This window comes from Herpailurus yagouaroundi, unplaced genomic scaffold (genome assembly GCF_014898765.1).
Source record: "Herpailurus yagouaroundi ecotype Mexico unplaced genomic scaffold, PumYag 77, whole genome shotgun sequence".
Lineage (NCBI taxonomy): Eukaryota > Metazoa > Chordata > Mammalia > Carnivora > Felidae > Herpailurus > Herpailurus yagouaroundi.
In genome coordinates this window covers 73,895,071-73,919,413 of record NW_024412388.1, presented here as the reverse complement: position 1 = coordinate 73,919,413, position 24,343 = coordinate 73,895,071, and the positions used below count along the sequence as shown (strand labels likewise).

The 24,343-nt window shown below is 37.5% G+C and overlaps 1 protein-coding gene and 1 long non-coding RNA gene across 3 annotated transcripts in view; one reads left to right on the top strand and one right to left on the bottom strand.

The window, feature by feature from the left end:
* The window catches only part of SELENOF (selenoprotein F), a 58,562-nt gene extending 38,182 nt beyond the window's left edge, over positions 1–20,380 (top strand). Inside the window, exons 4-5 of one of the 2 annotated variants that reach the window (XM_040470875.1) lie at positions 17,154–17,203; positions 19,499–20,380. In XM_040470875.1, the coding sequence (XP_040326809.1) occupies positions 17,154–17,203; positions 19,499–19,630 (182 nt within the window). In that variant the 3' untranslated portion in view covers positions 19,631–20,380. The remainder of the gene's footprint in view (positions 1–17,153; positions 17,204–19,498) is intronic. The other variant, XM_040470876.1, reaches the window with a different exon arrangement.
* LOC121027422 (uncharacterized) lies at positions 3,847–23,924 on the bottom strand. The gene is made up of 3 exons (XR_005788732.1): positions 23,889–23,924; positions 22,460–22,464; positions 3,847–3,942 (listed from the first exon to the last, which is right to left on the bottom strand). It is a non-coding gene; the product is annotated as an uncharacterized LOC121027422 (long non-coding RNA).
* Between the last annotated feature and the right edge of the window lie 419 nt (positions 23,925–24,343).

Below are 24,343 nucleotides of genomic sequence, written 5' to 3'. Positions count from 1 at the left end.
TATATCCTGGAGAATGTTTCATGTGCACTTGAATGTGTATTCTGTTTGTGAATGGAATGTTCTGTAGATATGTTAAACTCATCCAGTCTAATATGTCCTTCAAAGATGCTTTTTCCTTATTGATTTTCTGCCTGGATGATCTACCCATTTATGTAATTGGGGTGTTAAAGTCTCCTACTCTTACTGTATTACTGTCAGTCTCTCCTTTTATTTGCTTTATTATTGTCAGTCTCTCCTAACATTTGCTTTATGTATTTAGGTGCTCCATTGCTGGGTGCATAGATATTTATAATTGTTAGGTCCTCTTATTGGATTGATTCTTTTATCATTATGTAATATCCATCTTTGTTTCTTGTTAGAGTCTTTGTTTGATAGTCTATTTTGTCTGATAAAAATAGTCTATTTTGTCTGATAAAAATGTTGCTACCCAGGCTTTTTTTTTCCCCACTTGATTTGCATGGAATATCTTTTTCCATCCCTTCACATTCAGTCTGTATGTGTGTTTAGATGTGAAGTGAGGTCTTGTCAGTGGCATATTGATGGGTCTTGGTTTTTGTTTTGTTTTGTTTCTATCCATTTTGCCACCCTAGGTCTTTAGATTGGAGCATTTAGTCCATTTACATTTAAAGTAGTTATAGGTAGCTATGTACTTGTCATTTTATTGTGTTTTTGGTTTTTATAGTTCTTCTCTGTTTCTTGCTCTCTGATGAATTATTATCTATAGTGTTTTGCTTGGCTTTCTTTCTCTTTATTTTTTGTGTATCTGTTTTGGGTTTGGGGTTTGTAGTTACAATGAGGTTCATATATAATATCCTAAGTTTATAGCAGTCTGTATTCATTTCTTTATTGTTTTTTGTTTTGTTTTTACTTTTTAATTAAGGCCTTTTCCACTTAAGTCCCTTTAACATTTCTTGTAAGTCTGATGTAGTACTGATAAACTCCTTTACTTTTGCTTGGGAAGTTCTTGGTCTTTGCTTCAATTCTGAATGATAATTTTACCATATCGAATATTCTTGGTGGTAGGTTGTGGGTGGGGTGGTTTTCTTGTTTTCCCTCTCCGGACTTTGATTATATCATGCCACTGCTTTCTGGCCTGTAGTGTTTCTGCTGAAAATTCAGCTGATAGCTTTATGGAGTTTCCTTTGTATGTAATTTTTCACTTTCTTGCTGCTTTAATGTTTTTCCCTTATCTTAAACCTTTGACATTTTTATTATTCTGTGTCCTGGTGTAGATCTCCTTAGGTTCATCTTGTTTTGAACTCTCTGTGCTTCCTGAACCTGAATGTCTGTTTCCTTCCCTATGTTAGGGAAGTTTTCAGCTATTATTTATTAAGTTTTCTGCTCTTTTTCTCTCTCCTTCTAGGACCCTTGTAATGCAGGTGTTTGCTGCAAACAGTTCCTGTTATCAAAGATATCCCTTAATATCATCATTTTTTTTTAGTTTTATTTATTTTTTTATTATTTTTCATTTTTAAAAAAATTTTTTTAATGTTTATTTATTTTTGAGAGAGAGACAGAGTGTGAGCAAGGGAGGGGCAGAGAGAGAGACACACACACACAGAATCCGAAGCAGGCTCCAGGCTCTGAGCTGTCAGCACAGAGCGCAAACCAGGTCTCAAACCCATGAACCGTGAGATCATGACCTGAGCCGAAGTCGGATGCTTTACCAACTGAGCCACCCAAGCGCCCCTTAAGTTTTATTTATTTAAGTAATCTCTGCACCCAACATGAGGCCTGAACTCACGACCCCAAGGTCAAGAGTCATACTCTTTTCAGACTGAGCAAGCCAGGCACCGCTCTATGCATTTTTAAAATTCTTTTTTGGGGCCCCTGAGTGGCTCAGTCGGTTAAACATCCCACTTCAGCTCAGGTCATGATCTCATGGTCTGTCGGTTCGAGCCCTGCATCAGGCTCTGTGCTGACTGCTCAGACCCTCGAGTCTGCTTCAGATTCTGTGTCTTCTTCTCTCTCTGCCTCTCCCTCTCCCTCCCTCCCTCCCTCCCTCTCTCTCTCTCTCAAAAATAAACATTAAAAAATAATAATAATTTAAAAAAATAAAATTCTTTTCATTTTGCTATTCAGCTCAGTTGCTTTCTGTAGCAGTTAAGGTCTTCCAGATCACTAAACCATTCTTCTGCATCTGCCAACCTGCTGTTGATGCCTCCTAATGTATTTTTCATTTCAGTTATTGTATTCTTCAACTCTAATTGGTTCTTACATTTTCTCCTTTTTGAAGTTCTCAGTTCTTCCATTCTTCTCTGCAACCCAGTAAGCATCTTTATGATTAAACTCTGTCAGCCACAAGGCTTGTCTGTGTTTCATTTAGTTCTTTTCCTGATGTTCTGTCTTATTCTTTCATTGGGAGCATATTCTGTCTCTCCACTTTGCTTTACTTTCTGTGGATTAGGCAGAACAGCTACTTCTTAACTTGCAAGAACAGTCTTGTGTATTGTCATCCCCTGTGTAGACTGTGAAGCTGATCAAATGCATGCTGAGGTGTCCTGGGGCCCTCCAGAGGGTGCCCTGGCAAAGCAGCTTGATTCAAGGTGGGGCCCACCTTGTGCCTGGGGGTCCCATGGTATTCTGTGTATATGGCATTTTGGTAAGACATCTGTAGGTGAAGTGGGCATGGTCAAGGTGGTCCTGGAGCTCTCTGTGTAGAGGGTACCCTGGAAGGAGATCTGAAACCACAGTGGGTGTTGGTTGTTGCTATCCCAGGGCTCTCCAGGTAGAAAGTATCCTGGTAAGACAGCTGAAGCTGAAGCGGGTGTAAGCCAGGGTGTCCCAGAATGTTCAGTGAAGGGGTGTCCTGGCAGAGGACTGGATCTGGGCCAGCATGCGCTGGGAGTTCCAAGAGCTGAAGCAGGTGAGAGCCAGGAGTCCCTAGTGCACTGTGTGTTCAGGGTGCCCTAGGAAGCCATTTGAAGCCAAAGAGGTTGTGGGCCCAGTGTGCTGCATCACCTTGGCACAACTGCTAGATCTATAGTGAGCACCAGCTAGGGGTGTCCCAGAGTGCACTGTGCTAGAGCTGCTTGGTGGGGTGGTTGGGGCTGATGCGGGCTCTGGGGCTCACTGAAGCAGCAGGCTGGTTAGGGTACCTGGACCCTCTTCCCATCCAAGCTATCCAAGTTGAAGGAGAACATAAACCATGGTACTGCCCAGCCCCTCCAGCCTGGAGAGAGTACCAGCAGCAATCCCACCATTTGGCAGTGTTCTAGTGCTGGATCTTGAAATTCTGGTAAACTTTTAAACCCATTTTTTGTCTATACCCCAGGGTTTCTGTGGCTGGTGTGGGATGGGAACCTTGGTCTTGTTTGCACTGTCACAGTGGAAAGGGAATGTGAACCATGGCGCTCACCCCCTCTTTTGACCCAGACAGAGTTCCAGCAGCTCCCTCACTGTTTGGCAAGGTTCTGGAGCTAGTTCCTTGAAGTTCTAGTTGCTGTTTTAAACCTTGGCTCTTTTTCTGTGCCTCAAGGGATCCAGGGCTACCGTGGGCTAGGGGCCAGTGCAGCAGGCCATCCACAGGGCAGATGAATCTACTTAACCCTCAGTACTATCCCTCCCCACTGTAGTTCCTTAGTGTCTCTTCTCCTGCCATTCTCTATGTGGTCTCTATCTTGTGTTGTGCAGAAGCTGTTCTTTTCAGCCCTCAGTTCTTTTTGTTGTGTCCATGGCCATGGTGAAGGTGAGTTCAGGATCTTCCTGAGTCGCCATCTTGGGCCAGAACTCTTCCTGTACCATATTTACTTTATCCATTCATTTATCAGTGGACACTTGGGTGGCTTCCGCATCTAGGCTATGATAAGTAACGTTGCAGTAAACAAAGAGAGTGCATATATATCTTTTCAAAGTAGTGTTTTGTTTCTTTGAGTAAATACCCTGTAGTGGAATAACTGGATCGTATGGTGTTTCTGTTTAATTTTTTGAGGAACCTCCATACTGTTTTCCCATCAGCAGTGCATGAGTGGAAAGTTCCCTTTTCTTCACATCATAGCCAACAGTTATTTCTTACCGTTTTCATATTAGGCACTCTGGTGTGAGGTGATGTCCTTATGGATTTGATTTGCATTTCCCTCGTGATTAGTGATATTCAGCATCTTTTATGTGTGTTTGCCCTGCATATGTCTTCTTTGGCAAAATGCCTGTTTAGGTCCTCTGCCCATTTTTTAATCAGATTGTTTGATTTTTGGTGTTGAGTAGTATAATTGCTTTATGTAATTTGGATAGTAACCTCTTCTCATGTATGTCATTTGCAGATCTCCTGTTCAGTAGGTTGCCCTTTTGTAGATAGTTTTCTATGCTGTGCAAAGACTTTTTGTTTTAGTGTAGTCCTAACAATTTATTTTTCTTTCCTTCACCTGAGGAGACATTTCCATAAATATGTTGCTAAGGCCAATATCTGAGAGATTATAGTCAGTGTTTTCTTTTAGGAGTTTAATGATTTTGGATCTCACATTTAGGTCCTTAGTCCATTTTGAGTTTGTCCCTATGAATGGTGTAAGAAACTGGTCCAGTTTAATTCTTTTGCATATACGTGTCTAGTTTTCCCAGTACCATTGATTGAAGATCCTTTTCCCATTGTATGTTTTGCCTCCTTTGTTATAGATTAATTCACTGTGTAAGCATGGGTTTATTTCTGGGTTCTCCTGTTCCATGATCTATGTGTCTGTTTTTGTGCCAGTACCATACTGTTTTGATTACTAACAGCTTTACCTTAAATCTGGGATAGTGTTACCTCTAGCTTTGTTTTTCCTTCTGAAGATTGCTTTGGCTATTAAAGGTCTGTTACGGTTCTGAAAATTTTAGGATTATTTGTTCTAATTCTGTGAAAAATGCTATTGGTATTTAATAGGGATTCCATTGAATCTATAGATTGTTTTGGGTAGTATGGACATTTTTAACAATAGTAATTCTTCCAGGTTTCTAGAGCACAAAATATCTTTCCATGTGTTTTTGTCATGTTCAGTTTCTTTCATCAGTGTCCTATAGTTTTCAGAATACAATATAGGTGTTTCACTTCAGTGGTTAAATTATTCCTAGGTATTTTATTATTTTTGATTCAATTTAAATGGGATTGTTTTCTTAATTTCTCTTTCTGTGTATTAATTTTGTATCCTGAAAGTTTGCTGAATTTATCTGTTCAAATTGTTTTGGGTAGTCTTTAGTGTTTTTTGTTTTGTTTTGTTTTTAATGTTTGTTAATTTTTGAGAGCGCGCCCGCGCGCTCTCGCCTGAGTGGGGGAGGGGCAGAGAGAGGGAGACACAGAATCAGAAACAGGTTCCAGGCTCAGAGCTGTCAGCACAGAACTCAACGCGGGGCTTCAACTCACAAACCAGGAGATCATGACCTGAGTCGAAGTCAGACGCTTAACCACCTGAGCCACCCAGGCGCCCCAGTCTTTAGTGTTTTCTATATAAAGTATCATGTCAGGACACCTGCATGGCTCAGCATCCACCTCTTGATTTTGGCTCAGGTCATGAGATCAAGCCCCGGGTTAGGCACTGCCCTGAGCATGGAGTCTGTTTATGATTCTCTCTCTCTCCCGCTTCTTCTACCCTTCCCCCACTCATGCATTCTCTCTCTCTTTCAAAAGAAAATTTTTATTAAATAAGGTATCATGTCATCTGCAGATAGTGACAGTTTTACTTCTTTATGAATTTGGTTGCCGTCCATTTTCTGGCCTGATTGCTACAGCTATGACTTCCAGTACTATGTTCAGTAAAAGTTGTGAGTGTGGACATCCTTGTCTTGATCTTAGAGTAAAAACTTTCAGTGTTTCTACAATGAGTGTGATGTTAGCTGTGACTTTTTCATATATGGCCTATATTATGTTGAAGTATTTTCCCTCTAAAACCCACTTTGTTTTGAGTTTGTATCATGAATGGATGTGGAATTTTGTCAAATGCCTTTTCTGCATCTATTGAGATGATCACAAGGTTTGTATCCTTCTTACTAATTTGATATATCACATTGATTTGCGAAAATTGAGCCACTCTTGCATCCTTAGAACAAATCCCATTTGATCATAATGAGTGATCCTTTTAATGTATTGTTGCATGTGGTTTACTAATATTTTGGTGGGGATATTTGCATCTGTGTTCATATTGCCTGTAGTTTCCTTGTTTCATGTGAGGGCAGTGCTGGCCTCAGAATATACAGTATTTGGAAGCTTTCCTTCCTCCTCTATTTTTTGGCAACGTTTGAGAATAGGTATTAAATCTTCCTTACATGTTTGATAGAATTCACTTGTGAATCCATCTGGTTCTGGACTTTTTTGTTGTTCATTGGGTGTTTTTAGATTATTCAGTCTCATCACACATGATTGGTCCTTTAAAATACATACTCTCTTTTCTCCTTGATTCTATTTTGGAACATTGTGTGTTGCTGGGAAGTTATTTTTCATAATATTCTCTTACAATTCTTTGTATTTCTGTGGTGTCAGTTGTTTTTTGTCCTTTATTTATAAATTTTACTTGAGTCCTCTCTTTCTTGATGAGTCTGGCTAAAGGTTTGTTAATTTTATTTACCTTTTCAGAGAACCAGCTTTTGGTTTCATTGGTGTTTTTTGTTTTTTGTTTTCTGTTGTTTTCGTGTTTCTATCTCATGTATTTCTACTCTAACCTTTATTCCCTTCACTGACTTTGGGCTTTGTATGTTCCTCTTTCTCTAGTTCCTTTAGGTGTAATGTTAGGTTTTTCGAGATTTTTCTTGTTTCTTGAGGTAGGCCTATATCTCTAAATTTCCCACTGAGTACGGCTTTTGCTTGATCCCGAAGATTTTGGACCGTTGTTTCCATTTTTCTTTGTCTCCGTGTATTTTTTTATTTCCTGGATTTTTTTTTTTTTTAGTTGACCCATTGGTTGTTTAATAGCATGTTTTTTAACCTCCATGTATTTTGCTTTTTCAAGTTTTTTTTCTTGTAGTTCATTTCTAGTTTCATTCCTTTATTGTCAAAAAAGATTCAGGATATGATTTCAGACTTCTAAAATTATTTAAACCTGTTTGTGGCCTAAGATGATCCGCCTGGAGAATGTACCATGTGCACTTGAATGTATATTCTGCAGTTTTGAGGTGGAATATTCTGTGTATATTTGTTAGGTCTATCTGGTCTAATGTGTCATTCAAAGCCACTTTTTCCTTGTTGATTTTATGTCCAAATGTTTATGAATTGATATAAGTGGGGTGTTTAAGTCACCTATCGTATTATTACTAATTTCTTACTTTATGCCTGTTAATATTTGTTTTATGTATTTAGGTGCTCCTATTTTGGGTGCAGAGATATTTGTAATTCTTAAATTCTCTTGTTGAAGTGATTATTTTATCATTATGTAATTCCCTTTGTCTCTTGCTGCAGTCTTTGACAAAAGTATTGCTACCCCGACTTTTTTTTCCCCTTGCATTTGCATGGAATATCTTTACTCTTACCTTCACTTTCACTCTGTGTGTCCTTAGGCCTGAAGAGTCTCTTGTAAACCACATATAGATCAGTCTTCCCCCCCCTCCCCACCCCCCCCCATTCAGTCACCCTGTGTCTTTTGATTGGAGCATTTAATTCATTTACATTTAGGGGCGCCTGGGTGGCGCAGTCGGTTAAGCGTCCGACTTCAGCCAGGTCACCATCTCGCGGTCCGTGAGTTCGAGCTCCGCGTCAGGCTCTGGGCTGATGGCTCGGAGCCTGGAGCCTGTTTCCGATTCTGTGTGTCCCTCTCTCTCTGCCCCTCCCCCGTTCATGCTCTGTCTCTCTCTGTCCCCAAAAAAATAAATAAACGTTGAAAAAAAAAATTAAAAAAAAAATTAATTATTCATAGGTATGTATTTTCATTTGTTAATTGCTTTGTGTTTTGTAGTTCTCTGTTCTCTGTCGCTTTTTGGTTTAATGGCTTTAGTGTTATGCTTGGATTCCTTTTTATTTTTTATGTATATCAGATTTATTTTTAGTTACCATTGGGTTCATATATAACATTCTCTGTATAGCATTCTGTGTAAAGTTGATGACCACTTATATTTGAACATGTGCCCAAAAGCATTCAAAAGTACTAAAAGCACTGTTTTTAACCTTCCTTTCCACATTTCGTGTGTATGATTTCATATTTTACGTCTTTTTGTGTATCCCTTGACTAATTTTTTTTAATGTTTATTTATTTTTGAGAGTAAGAGCACGAGTTGGGGAGGGAGAAGGACAGAGGGTCCAAAGCAGGCTTTGTCTTGATAGCAGAGAACCCGATGTGGATGTGACGCACCAACTCACGAACCACAAGATCATGACCTGAACCAAAGTTGGATGTTATCTGACTGAGCCACCCAGACACCCTTCCCTTGACTAATTTTTGTAGATGTAATTGATTTTACTACCTCTGTGTTTTAATCTCCATACTGGCTTTAAAGTATTTAATCTACTACCTTCACTATATGTTTGCTTTTACCTTTGAGAATTTTTCCTTTCCTAGTTTTCTTCTCATTGTGGCCTTTTCTTTCTGCTTAAGGAAATCTCTTTATCATTTTTTGTGAGACTAGTTAACTGGTGATGAACTCCTTTAACTTTTGTCTGGGAAACTATTTGTTTCTAAATGATAACCTTACTGCCTATTCTTGATTGAAGGTTTTTCCCTTTCAGTATGTTGAGTATATCATGCCACTTCCTTCAGGCCTCAAATTTTCTTGTGAAAATGGGATTTCCCTGATCGTAACTGTTTTCTCTTGCTGCTTCTAAGATTCTGTCTTTATCTTTAGTCTTTGATACTTTAATTATTATAGGTCTTGGTGCAGACCTCCTTAGATTTACCTTGTTAGGGGCTCTGCATGCTTCCTGGATCTGGCTGTTTCTTTCCTTTCCCAGGTTAGGGAAGTTTTCAACTATAATTTTTTTTAAGAAGTTTTCTGACCCCTTGTTTTTCTTTTCTTTTTCTGGCATCCCTATAATATGAATGTGTTACAGTGGATGACAGTGCAAATTTCCTTTAACCAGTTCTCATTTCTTATTCTTTTTGATGTTCAGTTTGGTTGCTTTCCATTACCTTGTCTTCCTGATTACTGATCCATTCTTCTTCATTCTGTTATCTGTTGATTCCTTCTAGTGTATTTTTCATTTTAGTTATTGAATTCTTCGATTCTGACTGGTTTTTATATTTTCTCTTTGTTCAAGTTCTTACTGTGTTCGTCTACTCAAGTAGTATCTTTATAACCATTACTTTAAAGCTTCATCAGACATATTGTTTATTTGTTTCATTTAGCTCTTTCACTGTGATTTTTGTTCTGTTCTTTCATTTAGGACATATGCCTCGGTCTCCTCATTTTGTCTTACTCTGTATTTGTGTATATTAGGTATGTCAGCTATAGCTTTTGGTCTTGGAAAGCAGTAACCTTGTGTAGAAGTGGTATTGCAGTGTCCTATGGTGCAGTCCATTCTTTTCACCAGAATCAGGTGCTCCATGGGTGTCCCCTCTGTGGGCTGCATGTGCCCTCCTTATTATGGTTGCGCTGTGATTGCCTTCCATTTAGCTGATCGCAGTCACCCACTTTGCCCACTGTGGGCGCACCGGAACAGGATTTGTTCCCTGTGCTATTAGAGGTCCTGCTATAGCTGATGTGGCCTCATTGGTGGGTGGGGCCAGCAGTCATCCTACTTGTGTGCAGTTAGCCTCTCTGCCACAGCTACAAGCACACTGAAGAACAGGGCTTCCTGCCTGTTCAACTACTAAGAGGCTCAGCTTCATGAACTACAGGCATGCTGGTGTGAGGGATTATCTCTCCCCTTCCCCAGCATAGGAGTCACTTTGGAGTGGCCCTGTCGACCTAATGATTTATCACTTGTGGTAGCATAACTAATAATGACAATTCCTTCTGAAGCATGAGTCTTACAATGTTAAACGTATCTGTGTCTCAAAAAAAAAATCAATTTTCCCAAATTTTGCAGGTCTCGACAGACTTGTTGTGAAAAGTTAAATAAAAATTTTCAGCTTTACCAGCAACAAGTTCTCTTGCTACAACTATTGAACTCTTTTGTAGTATGGAAACAGCCATACTACAGTATTTAAATAAGTGTGGCTTTGTTCCAGTAAAACTGTATTTATTAAAGCAACAGGCTAGACTTTGGCCCTCAGACCATAGTTTGCCAGTTCCGTATTAGAATCAGATACCTTTAGGGGCACCTGGGAGGCTCAGTCAGTTGAGCATCCTAACTGTTGATTTCAGCTCAGGTCATGATCTCGTGGTTCATGAGTTTGAGCCCTGTGTTGGGCTCCATGGTGGCAGTGTGGAGCCTGCTTGGGATTGTCTCTCTGCTTCTCTCTCTCACTCTCAAAATTAATTAATTTTTTAGAAAAAGGATATACCTTTGGAGGCAGAAAAAAATTTAAAGTAATACAGAACTGAGATAGGACATAGGCTTTCACTTCTCATACTAACTGTGATTGATTGGTAGTGATGGCTAGGATTATGGTGCTACATTGGAGTTTTGCTAGCAGTATCATTCTTTAGTATTAGCTTCATCAGTTTTTCTCATTTCTAAAATGGGTAATAGATGGTATAAAATTATAATACCTATATAATAAGATTGTTTTGAGGATTAAGTATCACACATAAATTACTTAGTATGTGTGGCACCAACAAATACAGAGTAAACCATTCACTAATTCTGTGAGTACTTAACTGAGTGCTTACTGTGTGTCAAGCACTATTTCAGTACTGAGGATATTAAATGGTAGGTATTGTCTTAACTCCAGCATTTGAAACTCTTTTCCTTTCATTTGTTTGAATTTCTTACCTCCTAGTTTCTCCTACATCTAACAGCCTTTCCATTCTCCTTCCCTGGCAATCTCATCTACCACCCACCTTTCAAATACTAGTTGCAGTCAAGGTCTAACTTTATATTTTATTTTCTTACTCCCTTGAATGTCCCACTCCCTCAGTTCCAATTACAGTATTTACCTAATGACTCCTAATCTGTATTTTTAGGTCACATCTTTCTGCTGTTACAAATCACATTTTTAAAAAAATTTTAAATGCTTATTTTTGAGAGAAACAGCACAAGCGGGAAGGGGCAGAGAGAGAGGCACAGAATTGGAAGCAGCCTGCAGGCTCTGAGCTGTTAACACAGAGCCGGGGGGGGGGGGGGCGTGCTCAAACCCACGAGTCATGACCTGAGCCGAAGTTCGATGTGTGACCAACTGAGCCACCCAGGTGCCTCAGAAATCACATTTCTGACTGCAAGTGAACAATTTTGTTTGTATGATCTCATGGGTACCTTAAGCCTATTTACATATGAATCATCAGATCTTGTTAAATGTAGAATGTATATTTGGGGTGGATCCTGAGATTCTTTTTGCTAATATCCTACAGGCTGCAGGCCACATTTTAAAAAAAAATTTTTTTTTAATGTTTATTTTTGAGAGAGACAGAGACAGAGTGTGAGCAAGGCAGGGGCAGAGAGAAAGGGAGACCGAATCCGGAACAGGCTCCAGGCTCTGAGCTGTCAGCACAGCCGAAGTCAGGTGCCCCTGCAGCCCACATTTTTGGTAAAAAGGCCTTAAACCCAGCATGTCCAAAAACTGAATTAATCCTCTTCTGAAGGTATACTATCTTCTGTCCTCTTTCTACAGATGTCAGTATCACCAAGCAAAAGCATAAAATAATCATGATTAACCTTTCTTTCACTTCTTTTACACATTATATGCAGTTAATCACCAAATTGTCTCTTCTCCTCAAGAACTTTCAAATCTCACTCCCTTGGCCTTCTCTAGGAATTTAATCAAGCCTTTGGCATCTTTCTCCAGAAGGATTAGTTACTTGTTATCTGGTCTAGGTATCACTGTTCCCTTTTCTGTCTTCTATTGCATCTTCTACACAACTACCAAAAAGACCTTTCCCATTAGATATATTTGGTTTCTGTGGCCCTCTTGCCTAAAAGCCTTTATAGTTTACCCATCACATACAGAATAAATGTCAAACTCCATAACATCATGTAGAAGACCCATCACAACGTGCTTTCTCTTTTCTAGTTCATGTCTCTAGTTCTTTGCAGTTCTCTGAACTCTGACCTCTTAAGTCTTTGCACACACTGCATGTTTCTCCTGACTTAGGCCCCTTCTCAGTTGTCCTGGCAAACTGCTTTTTGTTCAAACATTGTTTTTGTGCGGCCTTTAGACAAAATTTTTCACTCCTTTATCTTCCACAGTTTCCATTATTTAATTTTATAATGTATTTATTTGCTTTGTTGGTCTTTTGCCTCTACCAAACTAGCAACTCCTTAAAGCACAGAATTTTAATGTTTTTGGTCATTAATATGCCCAGAATCTATCTAATACTGTTCCTCGTATTAATAAGAATTCAAATATTTATTGAGTGGATGAATGGATTTATGAAACTTCCCTAATTTAAGGGTGCCCCACTTTTGACAGGTGGAATTCGAGTGAAAAGCTTGTGTGTACATTGGCTGATATATTCCTGATGAATTTATAGTCTTCAGACATTCTTTTTCTGACTTTATCATTCTGGACTAAGAAGTCATATATTTAGTTTGTCTTCATTATTGTACCTCCAGTCTCCCCAAGTTCTTTCAATTATTTAAGTTGCTCTTCTCTGGATATTTTTAAGTGCTTTTAAATTGTTTCGTTGGTGGAAATGCAAGCTGGTGCAGCCATTCTGGAAAACAGTATGGAGGTTCCTCAAAAAACTAAAAATAGAACTACCCTATGACCCAGCAATTGCACTACGAGGCATTTATCCAAGGGATACAGGTGTGCTGTTTCGAAGGGACACATGCACCCCCATGTTTATAGCAGCACTATCAACAATAGCCAAAGTATGGAAAGAGCCCAAATGTCCATATATATGTATGTATACACACACACATATATACATACATACATACATACATATACACACACAATGGAGTATTACCCGGCAATCAAAAAGAATGAAATTTTGCTGTTTGCAACTACGTGGATGGAACTGGAGGTTATTATGCTAAGTGAAATTAGTCAGAGAAAAACAAAAATCTTATGACTTCACTCATATGAGGACTTTAAGAGACAAAACAAATGAAGATAAGGGAAGGGAAACAAAAGTAATATAAAAACAGGAAGGGGAACAAAATGTAAAAGGCTCTTAAATATGGAGAACAAACAGAGGGTTACTGGGGGGGGGGGTTGTGGGAGGAGGGATGGGCTAAATAGGTAAGGGGCACTAAGGAATCTACTCCTGAAATCATTGTTGCACTATATGCTAACTAATTTGGATGTAAATTTAAAAAAATAAAACAAATTAAACATTGTCTTGTTGGGAGGACCCACATAACTCCTAATTCTACACTCCAGATGGTTTGTATACAATAGTATCTTTTCTTTATTTTAGATATACTCTTTTAAGTACCCAAAAGCTGTCTTGAGCAAAGTTGAGAATTCAGTTCTACTGTTTGTTGTTGTTGCTGTTGTTGTATTGTTGTTTCTGCATATGATGCAACATTTTTACTTAGAATATATTCTGATTCAAATAGTTGTTTTTACTAACAAGAAAACATCAAATTGTCATTCCTTATAATTTCATGTGATAGCCACAAGTTTTAACCATACTTGCTATACGCCCTTATACTCAAATCTTAAAACCAGTACATTGTATGACTACTTGTGATGTGATCAAAAGCATATCATTACAGGTAGTCAAGTATATTGTCTTTTTTCATTTATATTTTCACTTACTTTGAAACTACATTAATTCAAACATGTTTAACTTCGAGACTGTCCTTCCTATTATCCCATCATCCTCAATTTTATCTTCTTTTTGAAACGAGGATAGATTTTTTTTTTATTTTTGTTTATAGTTAACTCTCAAGAGTCTGAATTACAGGAGTTCTGCAAGTTTCCCAAGAAATAATGTACAGCACAGCTAAGCTCTTATTTTTACAGGGTTGCTGCATAAATGACATGCTGATAAGAATCCAGAGTGAAAAGCTAAAATATTTCATGTGTTGTCTAATCACCTCTGTATATTTGATCACTTTAAAGGATTATTCCCAAAACTGCCTTTATAACTGACAAATAAGTTGGCATAGGAACACTTTCTGGGGGTGCCTGAGTGGCTCAGTAGGTAGAGCATCCAACTCTGGATTTTTGGCTCAGGTCCTGGTCCCAGGACTGTAGGATTGAGCACCCTGTGGGGCTCTACTCAGAGCATGGAGCCTGCTTATACTGTCATATAGCCCATCCTAGTGCCGTACGTACAGAAAAGTAGTCAAGTTTATCTGTTAAAAGATTACTTCACAGCTTGTAAAATGTGAGTTGCTACTACTGAGTATTTAACAGATATTCTCCTCATTCAAAATTAGGAGGCTTTATAGATCTGTGCTTAGCAAAGAGCAAAGAACTAGTGAAAATAGTCATTAGTGACATTAAATTTAAATTTCTTCATTTATTTCAGCCTATTAAAAATCTATTGAATAAATGAATGAACATTATTAAATGCACTAGGCTCTATTAAATGGATACAAAAAATATATATAAGAATAGTCCTTTTCCCTAGGCACCTTGATTTCGTGTCCAGCTTGATTTCAGGTCAGGTCGTGATCTCATGGTTTGTGGGATCGAGCCCCATGCAGACTGCAGGGACTCTGCTTGGGATTCTCTCTCTCTGCCCCTCCCCTGCTCACACTCTGTCTCAAAATGAATAAATGAACTTTAAAAAAAACAACAACTTTAGAACAAAGAGTAGTCTTTTTCCCCAGAGAGATTTCTTAGGCAGTAGAGAACACACTTCAAGTTAAGCAGTGTTTTGCACAGGTGTTCATATAGCCTTTGCCAAAGGAATGGTATAAAATGCAACAGGATATCATGAGACCATTTTTGTTTGGGGATTCAGGAATCTGCAGAGTATTTGGACAAGGATGAAGTTGATAGAGAAGAAATCCTAATAAGCAGACTAATGACCAGTTTTATTTTGAACTAAATTTTGTAGGGAAAATACAGATAAGGGTCTTTTCTGACAAGTTCTTAACCTTAAAAAGAAAAACTATTTACCGCTCTTTGTTTTATATACTTGCATTTAGGACAATAAAAGACCTTCGTAATGAAATGTGTATAGTGCTTGTTATTGCTAATTAATTGTAAGTTTAAAAAGTAAGTTCTCAAAAGCATGTATATCACCATAAAATCTAAGAACTCTCAAGTATCTAAGTGAAACATCTCGAACAATTTAACGTGATCATTACTAAAAAATTGATAAAATATAAACCCAAAAAAGGAAAAGCATTCATTTGAAACTTCCCCAAACCCTGTACTCCAGATATAACCCCCTATTAAAATAATAGTTAACATTTTTTTTTAAATGGTTCTGTGTATTATACTAGGTATTTTATATATGCTGGGTTAATTTAAGATTTTGTATAGTGCTTCTGGCCTTTATTTACAAATATGAGTTTGCTTCTATGTCACTAAACAGATTAATTTTTAATGATTGGATGCATTCTATAATGTAGTCCATGTTATTAACATACTTATTAACCTGTAGTTTTTGTTACAGGTTTATAGTTTTTTCCCCCAAGTTTCTAGATTTGGTTAGCAGGACCTTATATGTTATAGATCTTTGCATTACTGTACAGTTATTTCCTCAGAATCAATACCTAGAAGGGGACTTTCAGATTTAAAGAATATGTACATTTTAGGACTTCAGGTTCATTTTGTTAAATACCTGTCTGGAAATATGTGTCCTTTTATATTTCTCCCACAACTAACCCCCAGAAAAATCCTTCTCTCCACCCCCTCTAACCCTAAATGTGTTTAACTTTTGTCACTCTGAATGAGGCACTTCATTGTTTTGACATTTGATTTTTAGTGAGGTTGAACATTTATTTCAAATGTTTATGACCATCTGTATATTTGTACATTACATGCTCCTGTCCCTAGCCCTTTTCTCCATCTAGTATGCATTTCTTAACTTAATAAGAACTCTTCCCTACATTACATGGTGGGCATTATTTTCCTAGGCATATTAGTGTTTTAATTTTGTTTCTAGTGGTGTCAGCTATCCTGAAGTTTTCATTTTTATAGAAGCATATCAATAAAGTATTTCCTTTATGGTCATGATTAGGAAAGGAATTTTATATTCCACATTCAAGTCATCTATTTTAAATACTATGGCAGTATTCTAAACTTGTAATGCTTCTCACAGTTGAAATTATTAGTGTGATTACTTATTTAGCGTCTTTCTTCCTCACCAAACTGTAAACTCCATAAGAGCAGGAATCATGTTTTGTATAGCTTTATCTCTGTGGTCTGGCATACAGTTAGATATGCAATAAATATTTGTTGAATGAACTGAAAATGTTAATCCATGTGGATTGAGATATATATGATAATAGAATAATACATAATAGATTATATAATAGATTATATTATATATCTTACATTAGATATAAGATAGAAAAACAGGTGCCTGTATCCATTTTTTTTCCCCAAATAGTTTGACAGTTTTCTCCAGCGTTTCGTTTTTGTTTGTTTGTTTGTTTGTTTGTTTCCCAGAGAGAGATCACAGGCACACAAGCAGGGGAGGGGCAGAGAGAGAATCCCAAGCAGGCTCTGTGCTGACAGCACAAGATAGGGCTCAATCTCATGAACCATGAGATTATGACTTGAGCCAAAATCAAGGGTGGGAGGCACCCCTCCAGTGTTTTGAATAATTCGTGCACACACACAATCTTTCTCTCCTTCCCTCTCTGATTTGATAGTTTTACCATATTAAACAACTTATGCAGATATTTGAATTTCTCCAGATTTCATAATCTGTTTTACTATTCTAGTATTGGTATCACATAGTATGTTAACAATAGAACAAATTCTCCTCCCATATTTCACTTTTTCTAAACTACCCTGACTTCTTACACATTTACTCTTCTCACAGAACTTTACTGCCATTTTGTCAAGCCCTTAGAATCCCATTGGAATTTGGGATTTTGATTAGTTTGAAACAACATCTTAAAATATTTATTCTTCCCATTGAATAATATGCCTTTCCACTTATTTATGTATTTTAATTTCCTTAGTTTTTTTTTTGTAGAAGATCTAATGTTTTATTGAGCTTATTTATACTTTTCGTATTAATCTTTGTAGCTAGCTTGAGTTTGGAAGTGAACAATTTGAATCTTTTTTTTCTTTTTTCTTAAGCTTTCGTCAGGAGTGATAAACCCAAACTATTCAGAGGACTACAAATCAAGGTAAGAGGATTTTAATGGAATCCTTTTTTTTTTTCCCTTCAGTATTGTTTTCTGAATTAAAATATTGGAATAGTTTTTTTTAATACCTTAGAGCAATTTTAGGTTTGCAGAAAAACGGATCCAAAAGTACACTGCTCCTATATATACTCCCTCCCTACTCTCACCTTACTTCATCCCCACTTCCCTTATTAACATCTTACGTTGATGTGGTATAATTGATGAACCAATACTGATACAGTATTCATAAATTCTGTAGTTTGTATTAGGGTTTATTTTTTATATTGTGTAGGTAGTTCTAGGAGTTTTGCCAAATATATATAATATCATGTATGTACCATTACAGTATCCTACAGAATAGTTTCATTGCCCTAAAATTCTCCTATGCTGTACCTATTCATACCTCCTCCCTGCCCCACCCCAAACCCTTGGTCACCCTTGGTGACCACTGATCTTACCACCTCTGTAGTTTTTTCATTTTCCAGAATGTCATATGGTTGGAATCATACAGTATGTAGCCTTTTCAGATTGGATCCCATATCTTCTTGTAGCTGGATAGCTCATTTCTTTTTGACAATAAATATTATTAATATTCTGTTGTACCATCATTTGTTTTTATATTCACCAACGGAAGAACATTTGGGTCACTTCCAATTTTTGGCAATTACAAATAAAGCCGCCATACACATTTTTGTATTGACATAAATTTTCAACTTGTTTAATTACCTAGAAGCACAGTTGCTGGGTCACATAGTAAGCCTGTTTAGCTTTATAAGAAATCCCCAAACTGTCTTCTAAATTGGGTGTATCATGTTGCATTCCCACTAGTTAGGATGAGAGTTTCTGTGACTCCACATCCTCACCAGCATCAAGTATAGTCAGTGCCTTGCATTTTAGCCATTCTAATAAGTACATAGTATTATAGCTTTAATTTGCAGTTCCCTAATTGAGCATCTTTTCATAAGCTTATTTGCCATCTATTTATCTTCTTTGGTATATCTGTTGATCTTTAGCCTACTTTTTAAAATTTTGTGATACATTAAGTTTATCATCTTAACTATAAAAATACAGTTCAGTAGTATTAAGTATATTCACCTTGTGCAACAAATCTGTAGAATTTTTTCATCTGGCAAAACAAACTCTATACCCATAACACACTAATTCCCCCTCTCCTCCTCCCAGCCCTTGGCCAACCACCCTTCTACTTTGTTTATGTGATTTTCACTACTTTAGATACCTTATAGGAGTTGAATCATGCAGTATTTGTCCTTTCATGGCTGACTTAATTCACTTAGCATCCAGGTTGAAGCATGCAACTGGATGTCTTTTTTGCATCCACTGATGTATTTTTCCTATTTAGCCTATTGGGGACGATATATTATATCCATTGATTCTCAAATGTTGTGCCAGGCTTGTATACCTGGAATAAATCTAAATTGACCATGGCATATAATTCCTTTATACATTGTTAGATTTGACAATACTTGGTTGAGGATTTTTACAACTACATTCTACATGTTTATCTCTTGTAGACTAAAATGAGGTTTTGAATAGTCAAATCTTTTACTTTGTAGATAATTAACCAAAAATGATTACATAGTATTGTTTTTGATTCATTAACCTAGAGGGCCTATATTTCTGAACTCCACAAATGGGTTGAGAATGTACCAAATGCTGGTAATCACATCAGAGCTTGTCTCCAGCTCTAGAGTTCACAATCTAGAAAAACTAAAGCATAAATTGCTGAAAGGTCTAAGAGCTGCTTTCATCATCACTGCTACATCTTTAGTTATGTAGTTCTACTTAATTTAGCAATGAAGATTGATTTTGAAATGAATTGGGATATGTTTGTTGATGGTGTTGATCACATTTAGCCAGAGTTAGAATTTCTCCATTCTGTCAAAATATTAGTCAACTAATTATAACAACAACAAAATCATTGGATTTCTTAAAGAAAATTTAAAATCCAATACAGAATTCTGATCATTTGTGTGCACAGCCTACTTCCAGTCATTCTCATTTGGAACTTGTCTGCCGCCTCTAAGCTCATCTAGAGTTTAAGTGTATGCAATAAATATGTTACATTTAATCTTAAATCTCAAATGATCTTGCTACCGACAGGTGTTTTTCTTTTTAGAGGTAAATGTGATTTTAAATCCTGGAAGACCTGTTGTGATGTCCTGTAAGCCTTATTTTTATTGGGTTAAGCTGGATTGAATTGGTTTGGGTTTGGGTTGAGGCTGAGAAGCCTCTTCCAAGCAGATAATAATGATTCATTATTGTCCTTCTTTTTTGTAGTATGTTCGTGGTTCAGACCCTGTATTAAAGCTTTTGGACGACAATGGGAACATTGCTGAAGAACTAAGCATCCTCAAGTGGAACACAGACAGTGTAGAGGAATTCCTGAGTGAAAAGTTGGAACGCATATAAATCTTGCTTCAATTTTGTCCTATCCTTTTGTGACTTTATCAAATGAAATATTACAGTACCTAGAGAATATTGTAGTTTTGCTTCCTTCTCTTTCTTTTTCCGTGAGGCATTAAACATCTAATTAACAGTTGAAGTGGCAGCACGGCTCACGTTACCCAGGGATTTGGCACGCTTAACAAAACTCGTTTTTAATAAAGTTCCATCCTCCTATAGTTGCTGGGACCACTAACAAAATGCTTTGTAATAGACCTGTGGTTAATTAGGCAAATGATGGTTTGTAATAATTGGTCCAGTTTTACAAAGGACAGATTTTTCAATCCGGGAGGTTAATAAGGGAGAGGATTGCTGTGCCTCATCCATGCACTGTGTGCTCTTTGAAAGTAATAACGAAAAACTACAAAGCAAATAAGATAGACTGAGCCTCAACAGATTGCCTGATTCTCAGATTCTCTCATATTTTTGTAATACCCAGCTTTCCTTTGAATAGAAATGTTATAGTTTATAATGAATGTGTTGCATTAAAACTTTATGGCTTCATTATTGTAAAACAGATTCAAGATCTACAGTAAGAGGGAAACATTCACAACGATTTGCATTAATGAAGACTACACAGAAAACCTTCATGAGGATTTGTGTGGATCTGATGATATTTAGCAAATTTTTGTGCTTTACCTTCTTACAGAAAAGCCAATTTAGAAATGATCGTTTTTAAGACCAAAATATAAATAAAGTTTCAAAAATCAATGAGAATTTGAAATTCTGATTTGTTCTTTCATGTCTAAAAAATGATACATTTCTCAGTGTATTTTTTATGTTCTTTTCGTAGAAGCCCTCCCTTTTTTATCCAAATTATTTTTTTTTTTTAATTTTTTCCCGTTTATTTATTTTTGCGACAGAGAGAGAGCATGAACGGGGGAGGGGCAGAGAGAGAGAGAGACGCAGAATCAGAAACAGGCTCCAGGCTCCGAGCCATCAGCCCAGAGCCTGACGCGGGGCTCGAAATCCCGGACCGCGAGATCGTGACCTGGCTGAAGTCGGACGCTTAACCGACTGCGCCACCCAGGCGCCCCTATCCAAATTATTAAAATGGCTACACTGCTAGAAACTTATAACTTATTGTGGGTAATGTTGCTTTATATTTGCAATTTTTTTATTTCTCTAAATTGCTTTCATCCGTGAACACATTTTTATTGATACCTTCTATAAGGAATATTTCAAAAGACAGAATTTTTATGCACTATTAAAAATGATTTTTCTTGGGGCACCTGAGGGGCTCAATTGGTTAAGCTTCGGCTCAGGTCCTCATCTCACAGTTTGTGAATTCAAACTCCACATCAGGCTCTGGGCTGAGCATGGAGCCTGCTTGGGATTCTCTCTCCCCCTTTCACTCCCCCATATCCACATGTGTGTGCACACTCTCACAGAAATAAACATTCATTTTTTAAAAATGATTTTTGTTGCTTGACCCTCTGATGGTTCACTCAGAACAACATTCATCCAAATGAATTTAGGTCATTTAAACCTCTTACTAACTTATCAAATTGGTCTAATCTTATTATGTCAGCTTAATCTTAGGATAAATTAATCTGGAAACTTTAAAAATAAATCGAGAATTAAACCATCTAAATGAAGGATATTTGGAAGTCTTTAAAGACAACTCTACCAGAAAACTGTATATAGAATATTTTAATAGAGATTGGTTAATTTTTACTAGCATTTAATAGTACTCAAAAGTACTTAAAACATACTTAAAAGTATGTTTATTAAAGCCATGAAGAGAATAAACCCTAGGCAAGTTGGTTAATCAATATATGAGAAGTCTTGACAAACAGACTGTGATCTACCTTTGATCATTTAGAGTAATGGGAAGAACCATCATTGTGATAGAAGACTCTGGATAGTGTGGCACTAATTCCCAGTGGCTGTTGTTACTTCAGAACAAGAGGCAGGGGAAGCAGTCATGGACAGTGGAAAAAGCAGCACAAGGCGGTGCTACCACATACAGATGAACAGTAGAAGGGGTGACATTTCAAAACTTCTGGATTGGCACAGGACACTAATTGGACTGCTGTCTGGGCAGGGAGAGCCAATTAAATGAGTATCTGGCATTGGTTTAAAAAAAAAAGTGACGAGAAGTTTAAAAAGTCCTTTAAAGTTATTATATTCAAGTTATTATGAGAGATCAAAAGAGGCTAAAGAACCCCACAGGATCTTAGAACTTGAAGTTCTTGAGTTGATAACCGTTTTCTACCAAGCTCCACTATTTTAACTGTGAGGTTCACTGAATCAGCCAATTCTGACTTTTTCACCAGTTCCAACCAAAGGACACCTGAAAGCCCTTTTTAAAAAAAATGATTACCAGGAAAGAGAAAAATACTGATCCAAAAGTGTCATTTTGTAGCCCAGTTCTGACATTTGATTAAGCTTATTTATGTTCACAAATATGAATATGTAATATTTGATACTTATAAATTTGTTCCCCCTGCCAAAGTGTTACATATAACCTAAAACAGTTTATCTCTAAATTCCTGAATTTGGCAAAAGCCTCATAAAAGGAACTACGAACAAAAACTAGCATTTCTTGTTTTAAGAGGATTTGAGGTTTAAAAGCTAATCTAAAATTAAAAGATACTAAAATGCAGAAAATGCTTTTGAAAGCAAATACTGCAAAACTTTGGAAAGTAAAATCGGCCTTACCTTGTACGTGAAAGCAAATACATGGAGAGAAGGGGTACAGGTTCCAGATAGGAGGAGCACAGCTAGGTAAGTAGTTCTTTTACTTGAGAATTCTAAAGTGCATTCTAATTACATTCTGTGGTGACAGAGGACTTGTTCTGGGAGAAGGCCTGCGTTTGTGCCCAAAAATTCAGACTAGACTTTTGCTGATTAAATATAAGCATTTTAGGGGCGCCTGGGTGATTCAGTTGGTTAAGTGTCCGACTTCAGCTCAGGTCATGATCTCGTGGTTTGTGAGTTCATGCCCTGCATCGGGCTCTGTGCTGACAGCTCAGAGCCTGGAGCCTGCTTTGGGTTCTGTCTCTGGCTCTCTCTGCCCTTCCTCCGCTCTCACACATGCTCACTCGCTCTCTCTCAAAATTAAGCATTTTTTAAAAATGTAATAAGTAATAAAACTGTCTATAACCCCACAATCCTAATACCCAAGGCAGTTTTAAAGTCATTCACAGATGTGTGCAGAGCAGCAAAAAATTTGAATCCCCCAATGCACACATTCCCAGCTAAAGTCAAACAAGTGACACTGCCTTATTTCAGCTCTCATGCTGTAGACAAATAGCCTTTTCATAGTCTATTTAATGCCACGTTTTTTGTATTTTTGTGCTTTTTGTTGATTTAGCCTTTTAAAATGGCCCCCAAGCTGAGCACTAAAGTGCTGTCTAGTGTTCCTAATACGAGCAAAAAGGCTACAATGCACCTTATGGAAAAGAGGCATTTTAGAGTTTTGTTGAGGCATGAGTTACAGTGCTAGGGGCCGTGAGTTCAGTGGTGATAAAATCAACCGTATGCTTCAAGTGTCTTCAAATAGAAACACAAATAGGTTGACAAAAATTTTGTGACCAACGGCTTCCAGGAACTTAACCCTGCCTGTATGTCCCCTGAGAGCAAGGGTCTGTTACCTGTAAATTCAGCTTTGCAGCAACTTTATAGAACTACCATAAGTACTGGAAATGGACTATTACTGTACATTTTTATTGAGATAGAATTCACATTACCCACTTAGAGTATGCAATTCAATGTTTTTTTAGTATATTCACAGAATTGTGCAATCATCATCCACTAAATTTAGAACATTTTCATCATCTCAAAAAGAATTCCTATACCTATTGGCAGTGACTCCCACACCCACCTACCCCCAGCCCTGACAACCACTAATCCTGCTTTTCTGTCCAAGTGGGTTTTCCTATTCTGGATATTTCATATAAATGGAATCATCCAATATGTGGTTACTTGGCTCACGTCTTTCATTTAGTATGTCCTCAAGGCTCATCCATATTACAGCATGTGTCATCAGTGCTTCATTCCTTTTTATGGCTAATATTCCTTTGTATGACTGTACTGTATTTTATCCATTATTTGGTAGACATTTTGATTGTTTCCACTTTGGGGCTGTTATGAATAATGCAGCTATATGTACTCATGTACAAGTTTGTGTATCGAATTAACTTTCATTTCTCTTACGTCTATTACTAGGAAGGGAACTGCTGAATCATACTATCTATGTTTAACTTTTTGAGGCACAAACTTCCAAAGCGGCTACACCATTTTACGTTCCCACCAGCAAATGTACAGAGTTCCACTTTCTGTAGGTCCTAAATTTCTTGATCTCTCATTAAGAGTACTCATTTTATAGTCTCATCATCAGGGGCTACTGAGATGTGTTAAGTGCTTTGCCCCCCATTAACCCGTCTTCAGACTGTAATTGTCTTTCAGTTCTTTATTCTCTCAATTTTACCTGCCCTACTGTCACTTTACTCTTTCCCAACCTCAGTCATTAAAAAAACTAATGTCCCGGGGTGCCAGGGTGGCTCAGTCGGTTAAGCGTCCGACTTCGGCTCAGGTCATGATCTCAGGGTCCGTGAGTTCGAGCCCCGCATCGGGCTCTGTGCTGACCGCTCAGAGCCTGGAGCCTGTTTCAGATTCTGTGTCTCCCTCTCTGACCCTCCCCTGTTCATGCTCTGTCTCTCTCTGTCTCAAAAA